The following is a 23,622-nucleotide window of genomic DNA, read 5'->3' as shown; positions in this document are numbered from 1 at the left end:
GGTTATGGTTCCACTGGGTCCGCAGTCTGGCAAGGCGTTGGGCGTTTGGGATGGTCTTTGGAAGAATCGAAATACATCTGATAGGCGCTGATATACATGGCACATGCGGGTCCCCCGAATGTGCTCACCATGGGCTTGTCACCGGCCACGGTATGGGCACTGGAGACCTTGAACTCGTTAATGATGTCGATCACCGCCTGGACGCCCCAATCACCGCAGCATGGCATGTCAAAGGACGGGAACAGCGTGAAGCCGCCAATGGGCTCGGCGGCCCTGTACGCGTTGCGCAGCTGAGGGAGCGTCCAGGTGTCCGTGGGGCCCGTCATGTTGACGGCAAAGCTATCGATGCCCAGATTCTTCGCGGCGCAGATGTCGGACGTCCATTGGTCTTGTGACTGGCCGTCTGTGAGGCCGACCATGTAATGGGCGAAGACTTGTCGAGCGGCCATTGTGAAGGTGTGTTGCAGATTAGCAAGCAAGGTATGCCGTGATCAAATGAGAATCGATACGATGTGATCAATGCTGATGCACAGCAGATGAATGAAGAGGGCACATAGCCTCTTTTTGTTCGATCTAGCAACTTAAACGGGTCCTTTCGTCTTCGTACTCAAGGTGTCGATACAACGCTGTGATCCTACAGTCCGACCCTTCAAGCAGCAAAGGTCCGACACGGGCCACACGACCTTGCAGACGTAACGACGGCAGTTGGACCACGAGGTGCTAGTTCCCAGTACGAGGGGGAAAGCGCTTCCTTCGAAGACACACCACCACCGCACTGATGGCTGGAGTGCGTAGCGATGTCTGACGTTTCTCGCCGCGACGCCCGCGACGCCGACACCCCTAGGCCCGTTCCAGCACTCCAGCTAAGCACCACGAGCAAGGCTGGCTGATCGGTCAGATCGGGAAGGTAATTGAGATGATGCGCCGAAGGGGACCATCCCCACCGGCGGGAGCGCGAGGGAACAACAAATGTGGAAGTTCAACTTGAAATGATCAAACGATGATGAGAATTTGAATCTGCGCTGCGCCAGGCCGAACGTAAGTCGAGGCTTCTGTGGCTATCCTATACTGTGACTGCTGTCCGTTTGACCATCGTTTGGTGAGTCTGGAGACCTTCACTGGCGATAATCATAGGCAGATGATAATGCATCCATTACTGGAAGGCTTGATACGTATTAAAAATAAAAGCAAATACAGAGTGAGTGTCTTGGCTGGGATACGATCCAACATCAATAATGAAATGGCCGTGGGAACTCATTGTCTTGCCCTTTCGTGACAAGGGAAACCCACGAGAAAAACTCAACCATCAAAGCCTCATGCATTGACATGGTTGAAGCCAAAAACTACTGGCTGTTTTTCTCAGCCCGCTTCTTCAAGGGTCTCCGACTGAACGCGTGGAAGCGCCCCCTTGACTTGACACAGTACATCTGCACTTTGAGTGTTCGATCCTGGGCCCCATTATCCATATCACTTGCAGCTGTCTACAGCGGGAAAGACAATGTGCAATGTCCATGCGCGCATTGCGGAAGCAACACCTCTGCCCAATGGCTAGGCAACATGAATCTTTCAGCATGTGAGGGCTCCAATCAGTGTCTGCAGGTTGTCCGCCACCCGCCATCCGTGCTTGACACCGAAATACTGGCTGTTGTTTGTGTGATACAACGAGCCTCACTGCTGTAGTCGGGTTGCAGGTTGGTTGCCTTGCAGATCGCCTTGAGGTTCAAGAAAACGAGAGATTCCTCTCGATACAACAAACTGACAATTGAACCGTGGAAGGCCTTGGTCATATTTCCCTGCCAGTAGTTCCCGTACCCCAGACTACTACTGTTCTTTCAACATGAAGGGAAATGCGCAAGATGAAACGAGGCTGAACACAAGGCGGCTCAAACTTGAGGTTCAACAGCAATTCCTACACCATCTCCAAGCTCCGGGAGGGCTGCCTTGCCACGTCGAGCAAATACATCCGGCAGCACACAATGCACACTGGCTGGACACCGCACCATGCGGTGCGAAAATGCACTGTTCTCAGCAACCTGTCAAAGAAGGCTGGGGTTGAGCCTCAGGGAGCCCAAGTTTGCAGTTGCGTTGTACATGTACGCGAGACGCCTTTGTGACATGAAATCTGATGGCGTTTGCCTTGTGCGACAGAGGATGTGACTGATATAAAGAAGCTTGCTCTTGACATAGAAACCCTCCAAAGACCACAGCATGGAATATTCTGAAAGTTAAGGGGAATTCCGTTGACTGCCCTTAATCATATTGCCACTGCAGGTCGGAGAGAATGGGATCTTCACACAAGAGCTCAACCACATCATCGTCATCCTCTTCCTCTTATTCATCCTCTTCATCGTCCTCTTCATCAAGCTCCCCCTCTTCCTCCTCACATTCGCCTTCCTCTTCTTCCAGATATACCACCCACACGCAAATAGACTCCAAGCGCTCGACCTTATTCGGCATGATAGCGTACACAGCTGGCGCCAACCGACGCTGCGACGCGATCCGCAAAACTTCTCTCTCGCCTCCCCGGTCTCGAGCTTCTAGAACGGGTTGCTCCAAGGGGAACCCTGATGATGACTTGTTCTGGGTCGCGACGAAGACAAAGTCTGCGTCAGAAAAAAGGGGCCTGACACGGAGCAAGTTGGAGAAACTGAATCATCCGCCGTCCGGTCCTAAGAGGCCCTTCGACCCGCCGTCTGCTGCACCCAGGGGACCTATTGGAGGGATGTTTTTTGCTGGATCACAGAAACCTCCTCCTATGAGCGGAATGGGTGGCCTGCCACCAGGTGATGGACGTATGCCGCCGAAAGCAGCTGGCCCCCCTGGCGGGTTCAGACCTCCAATGGGTGCAGGCTATTAGCTCTGAGAAGGGCAGGTGGTGTTACCCTAGATGAGCCAAACTTCATCGAGAGTCTGAGTTTAAATGAATATGATTCAATGTTAAGCAGAGTATGGCAGGGTGAGCTGATGTTCAGATCCAACAGTGCACTCTTCGCTTCGCTTGTACTATCCAGACAACATGTAGGGTATCGTCTATGTCTCTGACGATGTTGACATACATCGTTTCAGAGCCTCGTTTCTCTTCACAGTCAAGAATGTCAGACTCCACAACTGCCGAATATTGCTCTCCGTCGGATTGTAGTCCCCCAGGGGCACCGTCACAAACCCCTCTCCATCCCCATACTTCCAGCTCCAGACCTCGTTGCCCAGGATGCTCCGATTATCCTTAATCACATCCCAGAGCCTGTTGTACGCGCTCAACACCTTGCTGTGCAGCGCTTCGTCTGTGAAGAAGTCAGGGGCGTCATCAGAGACCAGGCAGCGACCGGGCTAGTGCTCGAGACCCTTCGCCATCATGATCAGCTGCCAGCCCCAGACCAAGGTGCCGTGGTAGTCGTCGTTAGTAAAGTTGGCGCTGTAGATTGCATCAGAGCCGTCGGCCGGGTTAGCGACAAACAGGCCTACATCGGCTGTGAGGACGATAGGGAAGGTGGCCAAAATGTGGTCTGCCGTCTGGCTGATGAAGGAGCTGAGCTGTGTCTGGTTCGTCGTATTGAGGAGGAAGTGGCGGAAACCGTCGTCCGTGTTGTATGGGAGTCTCTCGTCAATGCCCACATATAGGGCAAAGAAAAGCCCTCCGGGGTCTTGCACCATTGGTCTCATCAAACCAAGCATGACGGCTTAAGAAAAGAAGCCACGCTGATTGGGGCGCCAGCACGGTCATGTCAGGCTTCCAACTTCAATGTGACTCTGTCGGATCCTTGGCGGGGGAAGCCAAACACCCCGCGTTCTTCAATGGCTAATTTAGGTACGCTTTACTTTGATCCTGAACGGATCGTCATCTGAGACACCACACTCGGGGACGAGATTGTGGAAAGGGGGAGTGCGTCGGAGCAGTAGCCGATGTAGCACCATGTGCGGAACTGCCGATGCACAGGCGCAGGCTCCAGACCTTCGTTCGAAATGAGCCGAATACAGCCGGATTGTATCTTCCAGGCGAGAATGGTCTCTCAAGTCCATTTCCATTAAGGGGGCAAAGATTCCCGGGAAACGGGAGCAGACGACTTCCCTCGGTAGCCTCATGCACCTTACGTGGTCGTGAGCAAGAGGACTCGCATTATCAGGCTTCGCACCATCTCCAAGAAAAACGAGCGCCTCCCCCTCCCCCGGGTTTGTTCAGACTTTCCATCCAAACAAGTCTGTACGTACGCAACACAGCCGCTGCCACCGCCGCAGCATGTGCGCTACTTCCGCGGATTCTGGCCCAAGCCGAAGGACCCTATGAGCCGACCTGGGACTCGACAGACAGGCACAATGCGACCCTTGAGTGGTTTCTAGATGTCAATTTTGGTGTATATTGGCACTGGGGCGCCTTCACAACGCCCCAGTACGGTTCAGAGTGGTATGGACGCAACATGTACATAGCCGATTCCAACGAGCACGACCACCCCAAGAATGGGGCTATGACAGGTTCATCACCGGAGGCAAAGAACTCCAGGGCAATGACGTCCAATTCAATCCCGTCCTGGCCTCCGAAGGCGGCGAGTTCGACCCGGCCGCGTGGATGCGGGTCATCAAGGCCTCGGACGCACGCTTCGCAGGACCTGTTGCTGAGCATCACGATGGCTTCTCCATGTGGGACAGTGAGGTCAATGAGTGGAACTCGGTTGATCTTGGCCCCAAGATTGACCTGGTCAAGCTGCTCGCCGACTTGGTGCCTGAAAACGATATGAAGCTGGTGATTGCCATGCACCAGGCCTTCAACGTCAACGGCTTCTTCGCGCACGCGCCCCAGCAGGACGATCCCAGCCTAGGCACGCTGCTGGGCCAGGTGCCCGCGAAGAGGGCGACCAGAGGTGGCTCAAGAAGCAGCTCGAGGTGCTGGATCATGTCCAGCCGGACATGATCTGGTACGACTTTGCACTGGACAGCCCGGGGTATTGCCAAGGCGACAGCGACCATCGCTCCATTGGTGAGGATGAGCGTTTGAAATTCTTGGCCCACTACTTCAATTGCGGCGTCGAATAGGACATGGACGTCCTGACCACATACAAACCTCTTGTCGATGGGTTCCATGATACCTCAGCTGTCGCGGACTGGGAGCGCGGTGGTCCCGCCGAGCTCACGCGCCCGTGCTGGCTGACTGACGAGGCCATCAGCGCTACCAGCTGGAGCTACACCGAGGGTATCTCCTATTACAGCATCCCATCCATGCTCCATTCGCTGCTAGATCGCGTGAGCAAGAACGGCAACATGCTGCTCAACATCTCGCCCACTACTGTAGGTGTTATTCCACAGGAGCAGGAGGACGTCCTGCGCGCCATTGGCGACTATCTCGGGCGCTATGGCAAATCTGTATACGGCACGCCAGCCTGGAATATCTACGGCGAGGGCCCCAACATGGCCGGCGGTGGTTCTTTCACCGCACCCCTCGTCGGTAACAGCAGCGTCATTCGCTTCACGCGCAACAAGGAGAACAATGTGCTGTACGCAGCTGGGCTGGGCTGGCCAGAGGACAGGAAGGTCTCGATTCAGAACCTCGGCTCCGATGCGCTCGTCAGCCTCGAAAGCTTGCAGTCCGTGCAGCTTCTTGGCGACGACGCCAGTCAGCAAGCGAATGCCGAGTGGGAGCAGACTGACGAGGCGCTCGACATCACCTTCCCCGAGCAGCCTGCCGAGTCGTGGGCCTATGCCCTCAAATTGACATTCGACCAACGCATCCCGGTGCCTCAGCCCAAAGAGGGCGCGTCCATCTTTTCGGGGAGCGAGGCGCAGGGCGAGGGTGTCACGCTTGGCTTGGGTGACTTCAAGCGTATCTTCATGACTGAGGCTGGGCTCGCGCCCAAGAAGATTCGCTCCATTCGCGTCTCGCCCGGCTCCAAGGGGACGCTCTGTGCGAACTGGGACCTCAAGGGCGCGAGCACGGAGTTGGGCGCTGGTGAGCACAGGGTGGAGGCGTGCTCAGTGGGCTCCATCAGGATTGAGAATGTTTAAGGAAGCAGAATAGGTCTCTATGGGCGTGGCAAGGTTCTTTTTGTCGCTAGCATTTTGCGGGAGAACAACTGTATGAAGTTTTGTGATTGCTGCCTATGTTCTGTTAGTGCCACTGAAGCTAGGAAAAGATGCGCATATCTGTAATGCATGTCGACTGGAGTTGATATGCAAGAATCGGGATACCTGATTATGAGATTCTAGGCTCTTAGAACCCCGGTATGCCGATATTCGTTTCAACCTTCGTTCACCTAACTAGGACCACCATGTTTCCCGATGTATTTAAGCTTCACACAATTGTTGTTTACAAGCAAATGACGCGACAACAGTGAACAATGGCCCGTTGTACTCCGTACAACAAACAGAATCCTTCCGGCTCCGCTGCCGGTACGCGTTGACCTAGTCACCGCCCCCCCCCCCCCCCCCTCACAGCCCTGTGAGGCTGACTGGCGGACACAATCCCACCCACACCATCAGTTCAAGCTCAAAGTCCAAAGGCATCAATCAGTCGATCGGATTGTCCAACGGACAGAATGCAACCCAGCGAACACTTTACGCTGCCGTCATGGTTGCATGAGCCTACCGCCTGGACCGGCGTGGCCGCTGTAAGCTCAGCCACAACAGTGAAGTTGTTGGCCTCCACGACATTGAAGCAACGCGTCTGCACTGACTCCTACACACGAGCAGACAAGTACTTTTCTATCCACCTGGATGCTTCCGATGACTGCCGTCGCCGTGAAACTAGTCTCAGGACTCCCGGAGGTTAGCTTGCCTCACAGCTTATTGCCAATGCTCCCCCACGCCCACCGTGACCTACGGTTTACCCCTGCCCGAGTGACTCGAACTGCAGATCCATGGGCGCATAGCATGTACGTAAGTCCCCCTCCAGGCTGCTAGGTGGCACAGCATCAGCACGCTGTTTGTGCGACACCACGGCCAACCTGCATGGCAACGAGGAGGCGGCGATTGGTCACCATGAACATGACTGGCTCTGGGGTCTTATATCACGCAGTTAGGGCTGCCTTGAGCTGGCCGCGGTATTCGCTAAGGTACTGCGCACCGTGCCTTAGGTGAGAAGATGGACTAGGCATCAACGCAATCACGTTACTCCAAATATCATATAACTGCCCTGCTCTCGCACTTCCGGAATCTACATGTCAGATATCCATCAAGGCTGGAGTCTTTTCTTGTTCGACCCCCTGAAGAAACTCCTTCCATCGCTCAGAGTGACACCGTTTTGCCGATGGAGGTGAACGATGCTCCCTCACAGGGCTCGCCCAACACTACCTCTCAGCAGCAATTCGCCGTACTCGACATGTTCATTCCCGGCTTCTCGCTGGTCTCTTCTCTTGCGCAGGCGTACCTGGGTATCGACCTCAACCTCTACATCCCCATGCTGATGGTCCTTGTGAGTACCTCTTTCGCATGGAGCTATATCTCTTCCATGCTGTACGGCCTCATTGAAAGCCATCTCATGTCTTCTGTGCGGATCCGTACCGATGATGAGATCTTCAACATGATCATGGCGTGGGTCGCCACGCAAAATTTCTCGCGCAAGAGTCGGCGCTTTATCGCCAACACCAACCTCAACTCGAGGGCCTGGTCCATGTGGCGCTTCTTCAATGATGAAGACGAGGATGAGGATGAGGACGAGGAGCAAGACTGGCGAAAAAAGGAGACCAGCAAGAATAAGAAGCAGTTGCGATATACACCCAGCTATGGCACTCATCTCTTCTTCTTCCGGCACCGGCCTCTCCTGTTCGAGCGCTGCGAGAATCGGGAGCAGATGGGATCCCTGATGATCTCCGAGAAGGAGGAGATTATTATCTCATGCTTTGGTCGTAGCGCCGATCTGATCAAGGAGCTTCTGCACGAAGCACGGGAGCAGCACATGGCCAAGGACGAACAAAAGACGCTCATCTACCGGGGTGGGAGTGATGGGCAGGGGGGCGACCTCACTTGGAAGCGCTGCATGGCTCGGTCAACGCGGCCGTTCTCGACAGTAATTCTCAACGAGAAGGTCAAGCAGGAGCTTGTGGACGACGTCGCCGACTATCTCGCGCCAAAGACCCGAAAATGGTACGCGAATCGCGGCATTCCCTATCGACGAGGCTACCTCCTCCATGGGCCTCCCGGCACGGGCAAGAGTTCGTTGAGTCTGGCGTTGGCTGGCTATTTCCGAATGAAGATTTACATCCTCTCGCTGAGCTCGCCCATGGCTACCGAGGATAATGTGTCGCAACTGTTCGCATCCCTCCCCATGCGCTGCGTCGTCCTGCTGGAGGACATTGACAGCGCTGGCCTCACACACACGCGCGAAGGCGAGAGCAGAAGCAAGGACGATGCTGCGTCCCCTCCCGCTCCCGCCGCAGAGAACAAGGCGGTCCCCCACACGGGCAGGCTCTCTCTTTCCGGTCTCTTGAACATTCTCGACGGCGTCGCCTCGCAAGAGGGCCGCGTGCTCATCATGACAACCAACCACATTGAGAAACTCGACAAGGCCTTGATCCGCCCCGGTCGCGTGGATATGACGGTCGAGTTTGGTCGAGCGGATCCTGGCATGACGGCTTCCATCTTTCGAGCCATGTACACACCTTTTGAGGGTGAGGAGACACCTTCCACAAGCGGTCCCAACAGCCCTGCCCCCTCGCCAGCCAAGAAGGGTACAAAAGCGCTGAAGGACACAGCTCTTGCAGAGAAACAGAAGCTGCGTGACGACGAGGCCCGGAACCGGGCCACTGAGCGCATTGTTGACCTGTCCCATCAATTCGCCGCCAAGATCCCATCCGGCGAGTTCTCACCCGCCGAGATTCAGGGTCTTCTCCTACGACACAAGCGTTCGCCTCTCGCTGCGATCGATGCGGTAGACAGCTGGATCACATCCACTCGCAAGGACAAGATGGAGCGGGAGGCGCGGGAGGCCGAGGAGAAGGAGAAGGCGAGGAAGAAGGCGGAGAGGGAGAAGCGGCGCAAGGCCAAACAAAAGGCCAAGAAGAAGGCCAAAGGCGAGGACGTCAGCTCGTCGGGATCAGGCTCGGATTTGGAGATTGAGGCCCAAGAGCAGGCTGGAGGGAAAGATACAAGGAGCAAGGCCACTCCGGACTCGGGGTACGGAACGTCCTGATGATTGCACGATGGAATGAATGCCACTGGCAGAGAGCAGAATGAGACAGTTTAGGATAGACTTGGAGATGATTTTGCTCATCCAGCCGGACTGATGTAGCGAGTATGGTGTTACGAGATACCGCCAGTTTTCCCCCATATAGACAACCACCCGTCCATTCTTGATTGCCTATGAAAACTACGTTCTGGAAATCAGGAGTCTCGTTTAATAGCATCTCGACAAAACAGCATATGTGCTTGCACCTAGTCCCTCATGCTTCTACCCAGTGGCTTCCTTTGTCTGTGGTCTTACCGTCATGCGCACGCGATCCAGTCCAAAGCCTCCATGTGCCAGCCCCTGTGTCGCTGCAGGCCTAGGGGGATTAGGGTCTACAAGCCACGACTCTCGCTTTTTGATAGTTGAACACGATAAGTAGCACCAGTGCTTGGATCCAGTTGCCCCTGTCTCTGTCATGGTGCTTCCATTGTCGTCTGACCGTCGTGAGCGGCGTTCCATTCCAAAGGTTCCATGTGCCAGCCCCCTCTGTCGCTGCCTGCTCAGCTTGCCCGCTCGCCGGCTCCTCGACGCGCGTGTGCGTGACGCAACAAAGCTCCCTCGAAGAGACGTCTCCGGATTCCCCTCCCAGTACAGGCAGCAGTCGCGATGTCATGATTTCAAATCATCTCCATCGCTTATCGTGCACAGCCTCGTCTTCTCTGCACGAACCCATCACTCTCAGCTTCGCCATTGCGAGTCATCGTACGATGTTTCGAAGCGCATCCAAGAGCAGGAGTTGTTGATCGTGCAGTTCTGTCGATTTGAGTCGTAGCCAAGGCCAGCACAGCCACCGGATGCATGTGCCGTGGACCATGGACATCGATATCAACAGACTGGGCGTTGATCGTTCAAGGCGGCAGACGTGTGATGGATGAAAAGCCAAGTCACACTCGGGGAGATGAGATGTCGTTCGAAATCGAACCATTTCGTTTCCCTGGCCAGAAGCTCTAGTGCCTTTGCTCATGCAGGGATCGCCCTCCGTCTGGCCAATCACCAAGAGCCTTTTGCAGGTGTTCCTGCGTGCACGGCCGCCACACACAATGGGAGAGGCTGAGACAAGGCAGCGCCTTCGGTGGATTTTGGAAGCAACTAACAACTTACGTTGTACGTACTCCGTACGGAGTACAGAAAGACACGTTCAATCTGGAGCCGAAGCAGGTTGATGCGCAGACCAGAGGTTGATCTCTGTTTCACCTGATCAGGTCTAGCGTGGACTGCTGGTGTTGCCATATTGGGCAGGCTGAAGGGGGCATGGTTCGTGGGCAAGAATACACCGAAGGCAGGCAAGACCCTGTGTCGTGTGCCTCTTCGACGACCGGCGCGTTTGTCAACTCGAAAGGAGCAATGGCAGCTGTCTCCAACCATCACCATCCTTTTGTCGACTCAACAAACATCGTCTCGAGCACTCACAGTGGACCCGTGACATGCTTCTAGATTACTGATTGAGCTGCTATCGCATTCGAGCGCTGGCAAAAAAAGCGGTGAAAAAAAAGACTAGGGAAGGAACTGCTGCGGTAGTTTAATTCGCGATAGAATGGCATCCGGGGGGTCCACTGTATCTTGGGCCTGCTTGGCCGCTGGCTGGCTGGCTTGCTGGCGGCTGCTGGCCCGCTCGCTGCCCCTCCATTTCAATCCATTCTTCGGGACATACATTTAGCATCCCAACGCCCACCACAATCTCTCCTTTCCCTCCAGTCTCCTAATCTCGCATACTCTCTGCACTTCAGATCCCAGAAACACCCGTCAAAATGGCCTCCCGACCTCAGAACATTGGCATCAAGGCCATTGAGATTTACTTCCCCAACCAGGTACGCATATGTCCTCCCCTGCGCGTACACGCTGTGTCCTGGACCCCTGAGGCAACCCCTCCATACGCAGGCAGAACAAAGTAGCCGAACCTCGATCCTGACCATCCCTCACAGTACGTCGAGCAGACCGAGCTCGAGAAGCACGATGGCGTCTCGACCGGCAAGTACACCATTGGCCTCGGCCAGACGAAGATGGCCTTCTGCGACGACCGCGAGGACATTTACTCCTTCGCCCTGACCGTCACCTCCCGCCTCCTCAAGAACTACGCCGTGGACCCCAAGTCCGTCGGCCGCCTCGAAGTCGGCACCGAGACCATTCTCGACAAGTCAAAGTCCGTCAAGACCGTTCTCATGCAGCTCTTTGGCGACAACACCAACGTTGAGGGCGTTGACACCCTCAACGCCTGCTACGGCGGCACAAACGCCCTCCTCAACACCGTCAACTGGATCGAATCCTCTGCCTGGGACGGCCGTGACGGCATCGTCGTCGCCGGCGACATTGCCCTCTACGCCAAGGGCGCCGCCCGTCCCACGGGTGGTGCCGGCGCCGTCGCCATGCTCATCGGCCCGGACGCCCCCGTCGTCCTCGAGCCTGGCCTGCGCGGCACCTACATGCAGCATGCCTACGACTTCTACAAGCCCGACCTGACCTCGGAGTACCCTTACGTCGACGGCCACTACTCCAACACCTGCTACATGCGCGCCCTGGACGCCGCCTACAGCGACTACTGCGCCAAGGAGGCCAAGCAGCTCAACGGCGCCGCCGCCGACGGCAAGCCCACCCTCGAACGCTTCGACTACCTCGCCTTTCACGCGCCCAACTGCAAGCTCGTCGCCAAGTCGTACGCCCGCCTACTGTACCATGACTACCTGGCCAACGCTGACGCCCCGGCCTTTGGCGAGGTCGCCCCCGAGCTGCGCGACATGGACTACGAAAAGTCCCTGACCGACAAGGTCGTCGAGAAGACGTTCATGGGCCTCACCAAGAAGAAGTTCCAGGACCGCGTCGGACCCTCCCTCAACGTCGCCACCATGTGCGGCAACATGTACTGCGCCAGCGTCTGGGGTGGCCTCGCCTCGCTGCTGCACTACGCCGCGCCCGCCGACCTGCACGGCAAGCGCATCGGCGTCTTCAGCTACGGCTCCGGCCTCGCCGCCACCTTCCTCTCCTTCCGCGTCAAGGGCTCCACCGAGACCATCAGCAAGACCCTCGACATCCCCGCCCGCCTCGAGGCCCGCAAGGCCCTCGCGCCCACCGAGTACGAGGCCTTCTGCGACCTGCGCAAGCAGGCTCATCTCCAGAAGGACTTTGCCCCCAAGGGCCAGACGGAGAACATCACCCCGGGGACATACTACCTCGAGAAGGTGGACGACATGTTCAGGAGGGAGTACACCATGAAGGTGTAAGGCTACCGAAAGGGCGAGGCGAGTGAGCGAGTGGAAGCTGACGGCATGAAAGCATATTTGATGACTGTTTATTCATTTAATTTATTTTTGGGGAGGACTGGCGGTCCGGTCCTCGCTTAAAAGATGAACATAGACAGGGAGGTTTAGTCTTTGGAATTTGTTTATTCCCTTTGTTGGTCGACTATATTATATAGAGGTCGAATGATGAATCAAGACATTACGTTTCTTAAACTACACTGTTTTTCTTACATTCATTCGTGCAGCGCCTTTTGCGCGCTTCTACTCCTTCTTCTCCTTGTACTTCCAAGTCGCGTTTCTATGCAGCCAGTAGTCGCCGCTCTTGATGCTCTTGGCGATACCGTACAGACCACCTAGCGGCCGCAGGCTCTTGACGCGCTGCCGCCACTCGCCTAGCTCCCTCCGTCTCCGGTCCACGTCCACCTTGACCTTATCGTACACGCTGGGCAGGGTTATGGCGTGGTACTTCTCACGCAGCGCCGTGTACCACTTCTCATCATACAGCGCCCAGAACTCGTTGGGCGAGTAGTAGGTGTGCGCGTATAGCCACTTCATGCCACCGAGCTGCACGAGCTTGTCCTCTAGGGCGCGGTTCTTGTGGACAAAGGCCTCGGCGTTGACGGGGCCCCAGCCCCACAGGCCAATGTTGAGCATCTCCTTGGGCGTCCCGTCGGCGTTCACCTCGTTCTTGTTGTGGGGATGGAAGGTAGGGGCCGGGGCCTGCTTGAGTGGGCACAGCCACAGCGGCCAGATGTCAAAGTTCTCGGCCGTGTAGTCGACGAACGTCTCGACATTGTCGTACGGCACCGCGAGATCCTGCACCACGAAGCGAGCAGACTCCCCCGAGCCGTGGAGGGCGCGGTAGAGCATGCGGGTGTGCAGAAAGTCGTCGAGGAACCAGCGGAAGAAGCGGTTAAAGGGTACCATCCAGAAGTACTTGAACGCCGAGGCGCCGACCCAGAAGCCGCCGCGGTCGTAGCGGAAGAGGTACTCGCCCAGGGGGATGTAGTCGGTGGCCGCCTCGACGGTCGCCGAGCGCTCTTGCACGTGCATGTAGTACCACGGATCCCAAGCGCCTGAGAATGTGCGGATCGGCTCCGCGGTCGGCTTCTCGTCGGTGAGCTTGCCGGTGACGATGACAGCGTGGGTCGGCGAGAAGACAATGCCGTCGACGTAGTCATTGTCCAGGTTGGCCGTCTCTTTCCTCACCTTCTCCACCGCCTTCTTGACAGAGCCGACGCGGTGGTACGTCGTCTGGACATACTTCTTGGCGTCCATGAGCTGCAGCTCGATCAGCGTCGTCGTGCCCAGCGTGCCGACCGCACCAGCCGCCCCGTGGAACAGATCCGCCCTCTCCTCCCGACTGGCCTTGACGACCTCTCCATTGCCCAGTACCATCTCGACGGACTTTATCGTCTCGTCAAAGAAGCCATGCTTGAAACTCGAACTCTCGCCCGCCGTGCCTGCGAAGCCGCCACCCGTTGTGATGCCGGGGAACTCCATCACCACCGGCGGCACGAGCCCATGCCGGAGGGTGTGCTCCACTAATCGGTCCATGGGCACGTTGGGCTCCACGAGCGCAATCTTCTGCGCGCGGTCGACGCTGAGCACATTGTTGAGGCTCGAAATGTCGACAAAGCGGGCCTGGGGCTGGCCGGGCTTGGGTCGTGGACGCGTCGAGTTTGTCGAGCCGTGGAAGATGCGGTAGGGCTCTGAGCGCTCAAAGTAGCCGCGGACGGCGGTCGAGATGGCCTTGACGGCTTGCCTGTGGCGCTCCATGGCTGGCGGCGCTGGCACAGGTGGTGGGCAGCTGAGGAAATAAATTGGAGATTGTAAATTAAAGCTGAGGTCCGAGACGCGTATGATGATGCTTGGCTCTAGTTGGGGTCTAGGTGTCGTGGGGGGGGGGTCAACTGCAAGCTCGCCTGGCTACCCTGTACGTGGACCTTTGCTGCTTGGTTTGAGCTCCTGAATCATGAGTAGTCAAATTCTGTGCTTGCGTAGTACACATTACTAGGTGAGTATTGACGTGCTATATGCTTCCAGCCGGTAAGCAATGTGTATGGCGCGGGAGTTCGACGGTGAGGCTGACCAGGCTCAGCTCCAGCGGTGGAAATGCAAGAATCTGGAACTGCTGTGTATTGGGCCGATTCGACGAGTCAAATCATGAATTGAAGACCCCAAATTGCCTATCTACCCTTCATCTCCTCTTGAAACTTATCCGTCCACTCAGTGAACTCATCCTTCCCGCCATCCCAACTCCGTCCGAGCAGCTCACTCACAGCAAACGCATCCAGAAAGCACTGGTCCATGATACTATCAATCTCATCCGGCTCAAGCTCATAGAACGCACAAGCCAGGTCGCCGCATCGATCTGGCAGCACGCGTAGAACCGCCGCAGCCTCGTCCAACCGCTTGGTCACATTCTGCGCGTCTTCGTCGGCTGTTGCGGGTGGTGGAAGCTGGGGGAGCTTCTTGATCCTCCTCTTGACAATGGCATTGTATAGAATGGTGACGAGGCGCAGCCTTTTGAGTGATGTCTCGAGGCGTGGGCGAATCTTGTCGGGGTCGGCTTTGGGTATGGCAGATGCCGAATCCATCATGTCGTCAACCATGTCTTGCGCGCTCAGGTGGGCGTTTTGCAATCCCTCCGCAAGCTGATCCACCTCATCTTCCTCGTCGCCCTCTTCCTCATCCTCGGCTTCCTCGTCACCCCATTCTTTCAGCTCTTCCATGACATCTTGCAGTGTGTCTCTCCACTCCTCGACCTTGATCTTCAAGAACCCCCCGATGCCGAGGTTGGCAAGTTTTGTGACTTCGTCACAAGCCGCCCAGAGCACACCCGTAAAGGCAATACTGCCCTTCCTGTCAGGGCCAAAGCCTTCCTTGCTGCCACTCAGAGCCTTGCCGTCGCGCGGGACCTTGCTCAGCAGGCCCGACAGCTCGATAAACACGGTGCGACAGCACCAGGCCAGTTCCTTGCGGAAGACAGATGTGTACCGATCGGGGGTGCACTCCTCCAGAGCACTTGCCAGACCCGGGACCGGGCCACCAACGAGATCGCGCACGATTCCGACGACAGCTTTGGCGGAGAAAGGTTCGTTCACAACGAGGAGGGAAAGCTTTGTGGTGTGTGCGCGGATGAGCGACGCAGAATCGCGCGCAAGGGCGATGGCATCGATTGGCTGACCCTCCTTTGTCAGTGTCGGTGTATTTGACGAGGGCTGGTTTGGCGTGGCATGGATCTTGGTGAGAGCCGTCTGTAGCTGGGCGAGGAGAGTCAGAGAGGTATTGAGGATTGCGTCGAGAGACTGAAGGCTTTCGGGCGCCATGTTTGCTGGGGTGCTCGTGCGGCGCGGGGGAGTTGACGCGGGCGTTACAAGATCAGATGTATGATATTCCAAGTCAGTATAAGTCTATGGAACCAGGGTTGGTGGTGAATCAATCTGTTGATGATGGATGGAGGGGCAGCCGTTGGAGGGGCAGCTCAACTTTTTTATGGACCCACAGCAGCTGCGGCGTGTATATGAGAATGACGAGGAAGATCCGACTTGAAGGGCTAGCAATGAGATAGAGGTCTTGAAATTGAATTGAATCAAGCGCCTGCCTTACTCGGTTTTCTCTTACTACTTTTGGATCATTTCAACACTAGATCGTCGCTAAAGGCGGATGCTTCATGACGGTTGCCAATGTCACCAGGCGAGCTATGTGCTCCTTGCACGAAAGAGGCTTAGCGTTCTTCGAGCCAGCACTAACAATTAATCGACCCACCACAAATGACCCTGAACACATCACCATGTCCGATAGCCTCCAGTCTCCAGCTTAACTTTCCATATCCCTTCACTCCGCATTGAGCCCCCCCGGTCCTTTTCAGCGTCAATTGACCGCACCAGGATGCTGCAGGTCTCTAAATTGACGTTGTTGGGCGCCCTCTCGACCCTCACGCTCGCGAGCACGCTGCCCCGAGGCGTCGGGCCAGAGTGTATGTTCAGGCCACTCCACACGACCCTTTGAACCAGCCCTGTTAACAAGCTGCTAGTCGCCTCACACTACGAAAACGCCCTGGCGCACGACCTAGGGCAGGAATGGCGCTGTATAAACCACCCGGAGATCCGGATTCCGACGACATATATTAACGACGGAACGTGTCATTGTCCCGACGGCTCTGACGAACCAGGCACAGCAGCCTGTGCGTATCTCGACACCGCCTCGCCCGCACAACCTCTGCCCGGGTCCTCATCTGGAACGACCAAGACCAAAAACGCCCTCCCTGGCTTTTGGTGCGAGAACAAGGGCCACATTGGGGCCTATGTACCCTTCTCGTACGTGAACGACGGCGTCTGCGACTATGACATTTGCTGTGATGGCACCGAAGAGTTTGGTGGCAAGGCGAAATGTGAGAACAAATGTGCCTCCATAGGCAAGGAGTTTAGAAAGCTCGCAAAGGAGAAGAAGGCCAAGATGGAGAGGGCAGGTGTCAAGAGGATGAAGATGGCCAAAGAGGCGGATACCTTGCGTCACCAACTCGAGGAGAAGATCGCCGGCCTCCGAGCAGAGGTCTCGGTCCTGGGAAAGAAGAAGGACGAGCTGTGGAAGAAGCATGCGGAAGTCGAGCTCGAGGAGAAGAACAGGGTCGTCAAGAGCGGCGGTTCTTCTGGCAGCGCCGGCGGCAAGCTGGGTGTCCTCCTTGGACTGGCGAAGACGCGCGTCGAGGAGCTGCGGATCACGCTCGGGAACGTAATGGAGCAGCGCGACGACCTCGCTGGCAAGGTCATCGAGCTGGAAACAATTCTCAGCAAGTTCAAGGAGGAGTACAACCCCAACTTCAATGACGAAGGTGTCAAGGCGGCCGTCAAGGCATTCGAGGACTATGCCGCCAGAGAGGCCGATGCCCGCGAGCACATTCCCGACTCGGAGGTGTTGGAGGTCCTCAAGGAGGACAGCGAAGTCAGCGGCGTCAACTGGGCCGAGTTTGAAGGCGGCGAAGGTGACGATACCGACATTCTGTACAGCTTCGAGGCCTACCTCCCCGCCTTCGTGCGCGGCGCGATCCATGAGAAGCTTGACCAACTTCGTGTCTGGCTTATCGCCAACGGCATGCTTGCCGACAATGTCAAAGAGGGCACCGAGTCGTCACTGCTCAAAGCCGCGCGCAAGGATGCGGAAGCCGCCGAGAAGGACGTCAAGTCCAAGCAGAAGGAACTCACCAAGCAAGAGGACGACCTCGGCATGGACTACGGCCCCGGGGATATCTTCCGTGCGGCCCGTAACAAGTGCGTCAGCGTGGACGCGGGAGAGTACACCTACGAGCTCTGCTGGCTTGGTAAGACCATGCAGAAGAGCAAGAAAGGGCACGGCTCCACGAGTATGGGCAACTACAGACGCATCGAGTTCCACGACGCGGATGACGAGGAGCGACTGGATGGCAAGAGTCTCGGACAAGGACGGCGGATGGTGATGAAGTACGAGGACGGGCAGCAGTGCTGGAACGGCCCTAAGCGACGCACGGATGTGTGGCTGGGCTGTGCCGAGACCGAGGAGGTCTGGCGTGTGAGTGAGTCGGAGAAGTGTGTCTACAAGATGGAGGTTGGCACCCCGGCGGCGTGCGAGGTGGAGGGGCAGCCGAAGAAGGCGGATGGCAAGGATGAGCTGTGAGCCCTTGGGTGACTGAGCAACAATGCCAGGCATGTACCGAGAGATGGGGACAAACTATAGACAGCGATCTGACAATTTGACGCCTTACATAGACGGCCAGGAAGAAGTCACGGTGGGAGTCATCCAAGCAAATCCAGTGGCTGATGTCAGACTAAGAGCCAAGTCCGGACACTTGTGAAATACCCCAGGTCACAACGTTGACGCCTATAGGCACCTTGAGTAAGTTTTACTAAGGGAAGAGACAATGTTTCGCTGGAACAGATCCTCACCGGGCGCCACCCTATCCGTCATCGACACTACGCTTCTTCTTGGCTAGTCCCGGAGAAAAAGGAGACGGGAGCCTGCGCGGTGCATGAGGTTGATGCTGAGGAGGATTGCAATCCTTCTCGCGGACCTTGGATACAAGACTGGAGGCCAAGTTTGTCCCAACACCTGTCGAGGTTTCGGTAGCCAGTCGCTAGTGAGCTCGATCTTCCGCCTCGCCCTGATCGTGCCCATCAAGTTGAGGTCCATGAAGTTCAGCATTGGTCTCTTCCGTCTCCGGGTCGATGCCGGACGATCTGAGAAGCGACCGACAACCACAGACAATGGCTGGGACCGCAACCTCGTTCGACTCCGTTTCACTTACCGGAGTATCACCTTCAATGGCTGTAGCCTCTGAGTGCCGCCTGCGCACCCTCGCGTTTGCTGTTTAGATGAACTGGTTACGGTAGTTCTTGGCCAGCTTTCTCAAATTCTTGAATGCTCCAACACCCTCCATCCAAGCGTCATGGCTGGTCGTCAACACGTAAATGTGAAGCTGAGCCACAGGCTGCTCTCGACCTAATGTGCAAGTTGAGTTGAGTCCATAGACTCCATAATGCGAGGTTAGCCATGCTCGCGCAATTGATCGTCGAGCTGAAACTATTTCCTCGTAGGCATGCTAGCCCAGCCCGCTGTGTGATAGTGCCTTAAAAAGTGCACGTCTCGGCGCAACACACATTTCAGCTGAGTGCAGGTCTCAGCTGAGGTACTCAGCTGAGTACATGTCTCAGTTGGATGCAGCATCAAACATCCCCAGCCCTCTCACACAGCGATGTTTTCTGCATGATGCAATTCTGGATGAAGATCGCACGCAACCGAGACCCAGGCTATCTTACTCTTGCCTGAGGCTAATTCCAATCAATCCCATCCCCCGTATCATTACCAATATAAGCGCCCAGAGAGCTACTCCTTTCGTCCCTGAGTCTTGACCAGATTGTTTCTGGTCCTGCCCTTAATGGATCAAGACGCTCATCTGCCGCACGACTCGCTGGGACCGCGGGCTCTGGCTATCGTCACGCCCTTTCTCATCGTTGCCATTATCGTGTCCTCAGTGCGGATCTACACTCGCGTAACCCCGGTATTCAAAATGGATGCTTCAGACTACACCATCTCAGTCGCTGTCGTGAGTACAAGACAATCTAGATGAATAGGTAAGACGCTGATCCGAGTGCAGCTTGTCGAAGTCGTCGTCTACTCACTTTTCATAGCAAGTGTTGCGTCCGGGCTGGGACGCCACAGCTACGATGTATCTCCGGAGCAGGGCGTCAAGACCCTTCGATATGTTTATGTAGTTATCTTACTGTCAACTGTGGTGCCTGCCCTCGCCAGGATCTCGGTCGGGTGTCTACTTCTAAAGTTCGCATCGACCAAGGCGTGGCGCGCAATCATCTGGTCAACGATTGGTATTCAAGCTGCCTGCATCATCGGCACTGAAATCTTCCAGCTCATCCAGTGTCGACCAATCAATGCCCACTGGGAAGAGGTTCCAGATGCGCGGTGCTTAAGTGCACAGCAGATTTGGATATGTGGCTACGCGTCGGTGGGTAAGTTATCAACCACGAAATTGATCCATGTTGCATGGTGCTGACCTCTTTGCAAGGAGTTGCTTTATTCGGCGACTTGACTTTAGCCATCATGCCAATTTTCTTAATCTGGAAGCTTAACCGATCGACAGTGGAACGGTGTCTCATTACCGTCTTGATGGCGCTTGGCCTGGTTGCGACTGTTACCGTCATCATACGGCTTGTCAAGATGCACACGTTGGACTTTGCTTCCCCGGAAAAGTTCCGGACTCTGATACCGATATACTTTTGGCTTCGAATGGAAGAGGTCATTCTGATAATAGCTTCTTCCGCGCCGATGCTCAAGTCCCCAGTTGAGCATGCCCTACATCAATTCGGCCTACCTACGTTCCGGCCCAGGATCAGGAAATTGACCTCGTTTCACACCAGCACCCCAACGTCGGGTACAACACCACGCTTGCATCATCAGCAGTCTCAGCAGGAGCTACTATGATACAAGCAACCTTCCTTTATGCATGGACCCCGGCTCGAAGCAGCAGAGGACGGTCCATCAACGTCGAACAATATGTGGTCTTTTAGCGATATCCCTGAAGCACGGGCGCGCTTATTATCTCGTCATGGATTGCCGCGAAGCGCTCTGTAGCCTGATCGGATAGCTCGACAAGAAATACGGCTCAAAAATGGAAGTCTTTTTAAATCCAGCCCATGGGTTTCGCAAAACTCGGACTCAAGTCACCCTGCTGTATGCTGGGTTGTCGGGATGCTAAGGCCTTAAAATGCAAAAGGGAAGAATATCAAGAGTTCCTATCCTGTCCAACCAAATCCTAGATCCTCACGACGGCCCCCTGGACGAGCCAGATTGTATGAAATTGGGATGATGTAGGGGGATCTTCCGCCTATGATAACGCAAGCTTACGTGGCTTCCTTACTTATGTAAACACTCGCAAGCTGCTTCGCAGGCTTGCTCAATCAGTTCACGGTAGATCAAAACCAGCAGCTTCGGATGACGCTTTCAAAAGACTTGTCCTCGGCTCAGGAGGCACTAGTCAAGAGTGTAACACAGCTACTTTGACGGTACTTCCACTACTGGCAAAAGCTGTCCGAGTGAAAGTGTACTGTTACTGTCTCTTGCTAACGAGTGATATTACTAGCGCCTTGGCAGGACGTTACTTTCAATAGCGTCCTCCGTACTCACACTTCGGATATCATGCATGTCAGGGCCACCCGCCTTCGCAAATCCGTCGAGAGTCCAGCTTTCCCCTCGCCTAGCACGGGCATGACTGGTCTCGGATATACCGGGCTTCGATGAATAATTGCTGAGCATTCCGTCGTTCGAGCTCTTGATAGGGCTAGAGGGCTGAGCCATACTTTCGACAACTTGTCGTAGAAAGGAGGAGGGAAGTTCCAGGCGTCGTCCATGGACCACGCGGTTCGATTTGACGTCGCCTTGGATGTAATTCATTTTAGTAGAGGATCGCTTGTTCGCAGCTCCCTTCAGTTCATGGCTGTGCATCGTGGGGTCATGATCCGTGTGAAATATTGAACCAGGAGACGGAGCGGTGTTGATTGGATTTATGTTCATATTGAATGCCAATTTCAGTCGTGTAACAAAAGCTCGGACAAGAGGTCGTCCACTAATGGGGTTAGCGCGCCTGCTCAGCTTGGACTGTGACATGCCAACGATTTTTATATTAGAATGAGTTAGAATAGGACAAGGTAATTAAATAAAGTCCTTCAGTGATCGATATGAAAAGGGGGGGCGGGGGGCTTTCATCCATTACGGCCACTTGGTCAACGTACTCGGCCCTTGAAGCTTGTAAAGGCGAACCAAGTGAATGAAGCATAAGCAGCAGACATCGAGTGTAATCGAGAATTCAGTATTACCACCGGACAGCATCAAAAATAGCAATCACAGTAAATGCTCCGAAAGGCAAGACCCACAAACCGCCGACGTATTTGAAAAGGGGGAAAGGCACCAGATAGCTTACCCCTCTCATTCACATTGTGACGTCCCAAGAAACTCTTATCATTGATCACCATTGTGATGGAAAGATGCATCTTCGGCGCGAAATTATACCTGCTGAGCAGGGTCTCGAGGGACTGTCGACATTGGCGGATTGTCCGTCCCAGCGGTCCCTGGCGGCGTTGAGGTCGCTCTGTTGGTCCCATTCTCTAGGTGGGTGGCAGAATGCGATCTTGGTGGAAATGGTGAGTATCTGCTGACGGTAACGTTGCGAGGGGTGTATCACATACTTTCGCAGTTTCCCGGCCTGCCTCTTTGCGGTGGCGACAGTGTCCTTGACTCTGACATACGTGCGGAAGACGTAGATGCCCTGCCATCGAGATTAGTCTCGCCCAAAGCATTCGACCTCTGACATACTAAGATGAAGCTGAGCAGATGAGCCATGGACGCCAGAAAGGAGAAAGCGAGCGTTGTTCTCCAATAGCCACAGCCAGTGTTCCCAACAGCGACTGTCCCGACAGGGCCAGTCCGCCACCACCGGCCCCAGTAGTAACCCCAGTAGTTGTTGTACCAGCCTGACGAGCAGTGCCTGGATTCCTGTTGCCACCATTGTCAGCATCGCGTCTCGAGAAGAGGGATTCAGGGTTACACACAGATGCAAGTAGAGAAAACGCAACGAGCCAGCCAACGAAGAGGATGAAGTCGAACGGGAAGCTCATCGACAGGGCGTTGATGGGCAGGCAGAAGAGGATCGAGAAGGCGGTAGCGATAGACGCAATGACCAATGCGTACACAATACGGCCCTGCACGTCGACCCGGGCGATGCCAACAAGGTACGTGAAGCGAGCGAGGATTGCAAGCACAATGACGGCACAAACAAGCTCGCTCATCCGAAGGAGAAAATAGGCCACCCTGTGGAAAGTACCCCCTCTCTCCTTTTCACGGTGTTTGCCGGTCATCTCTTTAGTTTCGCTGGTCGACATGGTGCGAGAAGGTAACTTTTGCTATGGTCCGGGTGCACGGTTTCTGACTGATTCAAGAACCTGGAAAGTCTAATGACCTACTGCGGATTGCGGGAGGTCCTGCTTGAACTTATGTCGCCGGCGGGAGCGTCGCACAGTCTGGTTCTGGCATGAGGGTCGGCTGATCCTAGGTGGAAGGCCTGGCTCTTCCATGAGCAGCCATGGCATGTTCGGCCTCGTCTGGAGACGGGCTGGATGAGAGTGCCATTCCAGCTGGCGTGGAAGCTTACAGCTTTGCGAGCATGCCACACCGGATCAAGCCACGGTGATTCATTGGGTTCTCAACCCGTGTAGGTCGGAGTCTAATCCGTAGCGGGAGTCGGGGGAGGGCTGGAACATGTCCCGAGGATAAGGCTACGGTACTAGTAGGTTGGGCAGCTGAAAAATGAAAGATGAAGCCAACCACGTTTGAGCCCTCATGCAAATGAGGAAGCTGTCCCAGTCGGCGGTGGCTGAAAGTTTGAAACCTACTTGAACCTACTTGAAGGAATGAGCCCATTCTGACGTAGCTGGAGCGGGATGAACCTGGGGTGAATGCAGGCGGGATGGTTGAAAATATGGCGGACCAAACTAGAGCAAGGTGATCCGACTCTCCCTTATTAGCCGTACCGGTATGTTTGCATGTGAACATGCTTGGTTTGCTCGTGATGTTTGTGGATCCCACGTGGCCGAGTTTCAAGCTCTCAGCGTCGGCTTTGGCAGCTTGGCAGCAGCTAAAAGCGGCGACATCTTATCGATAAGATAAGATCTACTCATGGTCCGTGGATGATGGAGC

At 55.4% G+C, this 23,622-nt stretch overlaps 9 protein-coding genes across 9 annotated transcripts; 4 read left to right on the top strand and 5 right to left on the bottom strand.

Annotated features, from left to right (window-relative positions):
- Positions 1–2: 2 nt before the first annotated feature.
- On the bottom strand, positions 3–449 carry J7T54_005587 (glycoside hydrolase; the record flags this gene model as incomplete). The annotated part of the gene is made up of 1 exon (XM_051504022.1): positions 3–449. The coding sequence occupies one exon, from the start codon at positions 447–449 to the stop codon at positions 3–5; it is 447 nt and encodes a 148-aa protein (XP_051364414.1).
- A 1,882-nt stretch (positions 450–2,331) lies between these two features.
- Positions 2,332–3,651, bottom strand: J7T54_005586 (uncharacterized protein; the record flags this gene model as incomplete). The annotated part of the gene is made up of 3 exons (XM_051504021.1): positions 2,332–2,603; positions 3,057–3,281; positions 3,342–3,651. 3 exons carry the CDS (start codon positions 3,649–3,651, stop codon positions 2,332–2,334), a joined length of 807 nt encoding a protein of 268 aa, XP_051364413.1.
- Positions 3,652–3,792: 141 nt separating this feature from the next.
- J7T54_005585 (uncharacterized protein) lies at positions 3,793–5,991 on the top strand (the record flags this gene model as incomplete). The annotated part of the gene is made up of 5 exons (XM_051504020.1): positions 3,793–3,805; positions 4,267–4,399; positions 4,468–4,853; positions 4,929–4,969; positions 5,026–5,991. 5 exons carry the CDS (start codon positions 3,793–3,795, stop codon positions 5,989–5,991), a joined length of 1,539 nt encoding a protein of 512 aa, XP_051364412.1.
- Positions 5,992–7,231: 1,240 nt separating this feature from the next.
- Positions 7,232–9,112, top strand: J7T54_005584 (mitochondrial chaperone BCS1-B-like protein; the record flags this gene model as incomplete). Its single annotated transcript, XM_051504018.1, has 1 exon — positions 7,232–9,112. The coding sequence occupies one exon, from the start codon at positions 7,232–7,234 to the stop codon at positions 9,110–9,112; it is 1,881 nt and encodes a 626-aa protein (XP_051364411.1).
- A 1,784-nt stretch (positions 9,113–10,896) lies between these two features.
- On the top strand, positions 10,897–12,363 carry J7T54_005583 (hydroxymethylglutaryl-CoA synthase; the record flags this gene model as incomplete). Its single annotated transcript, XM_051504017.1, has 2 exons — positions 10,897–10,956; positions 11,071–12,363. 2 exons carry the CDS (start codon positions 10,897–10,899, stop codon positions 12,361–12,363), a joined length of 1,353 nt encoding a protein of 450 aa, XP_051364410.1.
- Positions 12,364–12,642: 279 nt separating this feature from the next.
- J7T54_005582 (Delta(24)-sterol reductase-like protein) lies at positions 12,643–14,160 on the bottom strand (the record flags this gene model as incomplete). The annotated part of the gene is made up of 1 exon (XM_051504016.1): positions 12,643–14,160. The coding sequence occupies one exon, from the start codon at positions 14,158–14,160 to the stop codon at positions 12,643–12,645; it is 1,518 nt and encodes a 505-aa protein (XP_051364409.1).
- Positions 14,161–14,570: 410 nt separating this feature from the next.
- Positions 14,571–15,713, bottom strand: J7T54_005581 (uncharacterized protein; the record flags this gene model as incomplete). Its single annotated transcript, XM_051504015.1, has 1 exon — positions 14,571–15,713. The coding sequence occupies one exon, from the start codon at positions 15,711–15,713 to the stop codon at positions 14,571–14,573; it is 1,143 nt and encodes a 380-aa protein (XP_051364408.1).
- A 562-nt stretch (positions 15,714–16,275) lies between these two features.
- On the top strand, positions 16,276–18,697 carry J7T54_005580 (Glucosidase 2 subunit beta-like protein; the record flags this gene model as incomplete). The annotated part of the gene is made up of 4 exons (XM_051504014.1): positions 16,276–16,363; positions 16,559–18,032; positions 18,247–18,255; positions 18,487–18,697. 4 exons carry the CDS (start codon positions 16,276–16,278, stop codon positions 18,695–18,697), a joined length of 1,782 nt encoding a protein of 593 aa, XP_051364407.1.
- Positions 18,698–21,458: 2,761 nt separating this feature from the next.
- Positions 21,459–22,808, bottom strand: J7T54_005579 (uncharacterized protein; the record flags this gene model as incomplete). Its single annotated transcript, XM_051504013.1, has 4 exons — positions 21,459–21,496; positions 21,940–22,195; positions 22,243–22,422; positions 22,479–22,808. The coding sequence occupies 4 exons, from the start codon at positions 22,806–22,808 to the stop codon at positions 21,459–21,461; spliced, it is 804 nt and encodes a 267-aa protein (XP_051364406.1).
- Between the last annotated feature and the right edge of the window lie 814 nt (positions 22,809–23,622).

This window comes from Emericellopsis cladophorae, assembly GCF_022114955.1.
Source record: "Emericellopsis cladophorae strain MUM 19.33 chromosome Unknown NODE_7_length_695568_cov_118_814649, whole genome shotgun sequence".
Classification (NCBI taxonomy): domain Eukaryota; kingdom Fungi; phylum Ascomycota; class Sordariomycetes; order Hypocreales; family Bionectriaceae; genus Emericellopsis; species Emericellopsis cladophorae.
Note: the sequence above shows the minus strand (reverse complement) of the source record. Positions and strands in the feature narration are given on the sequence as shown.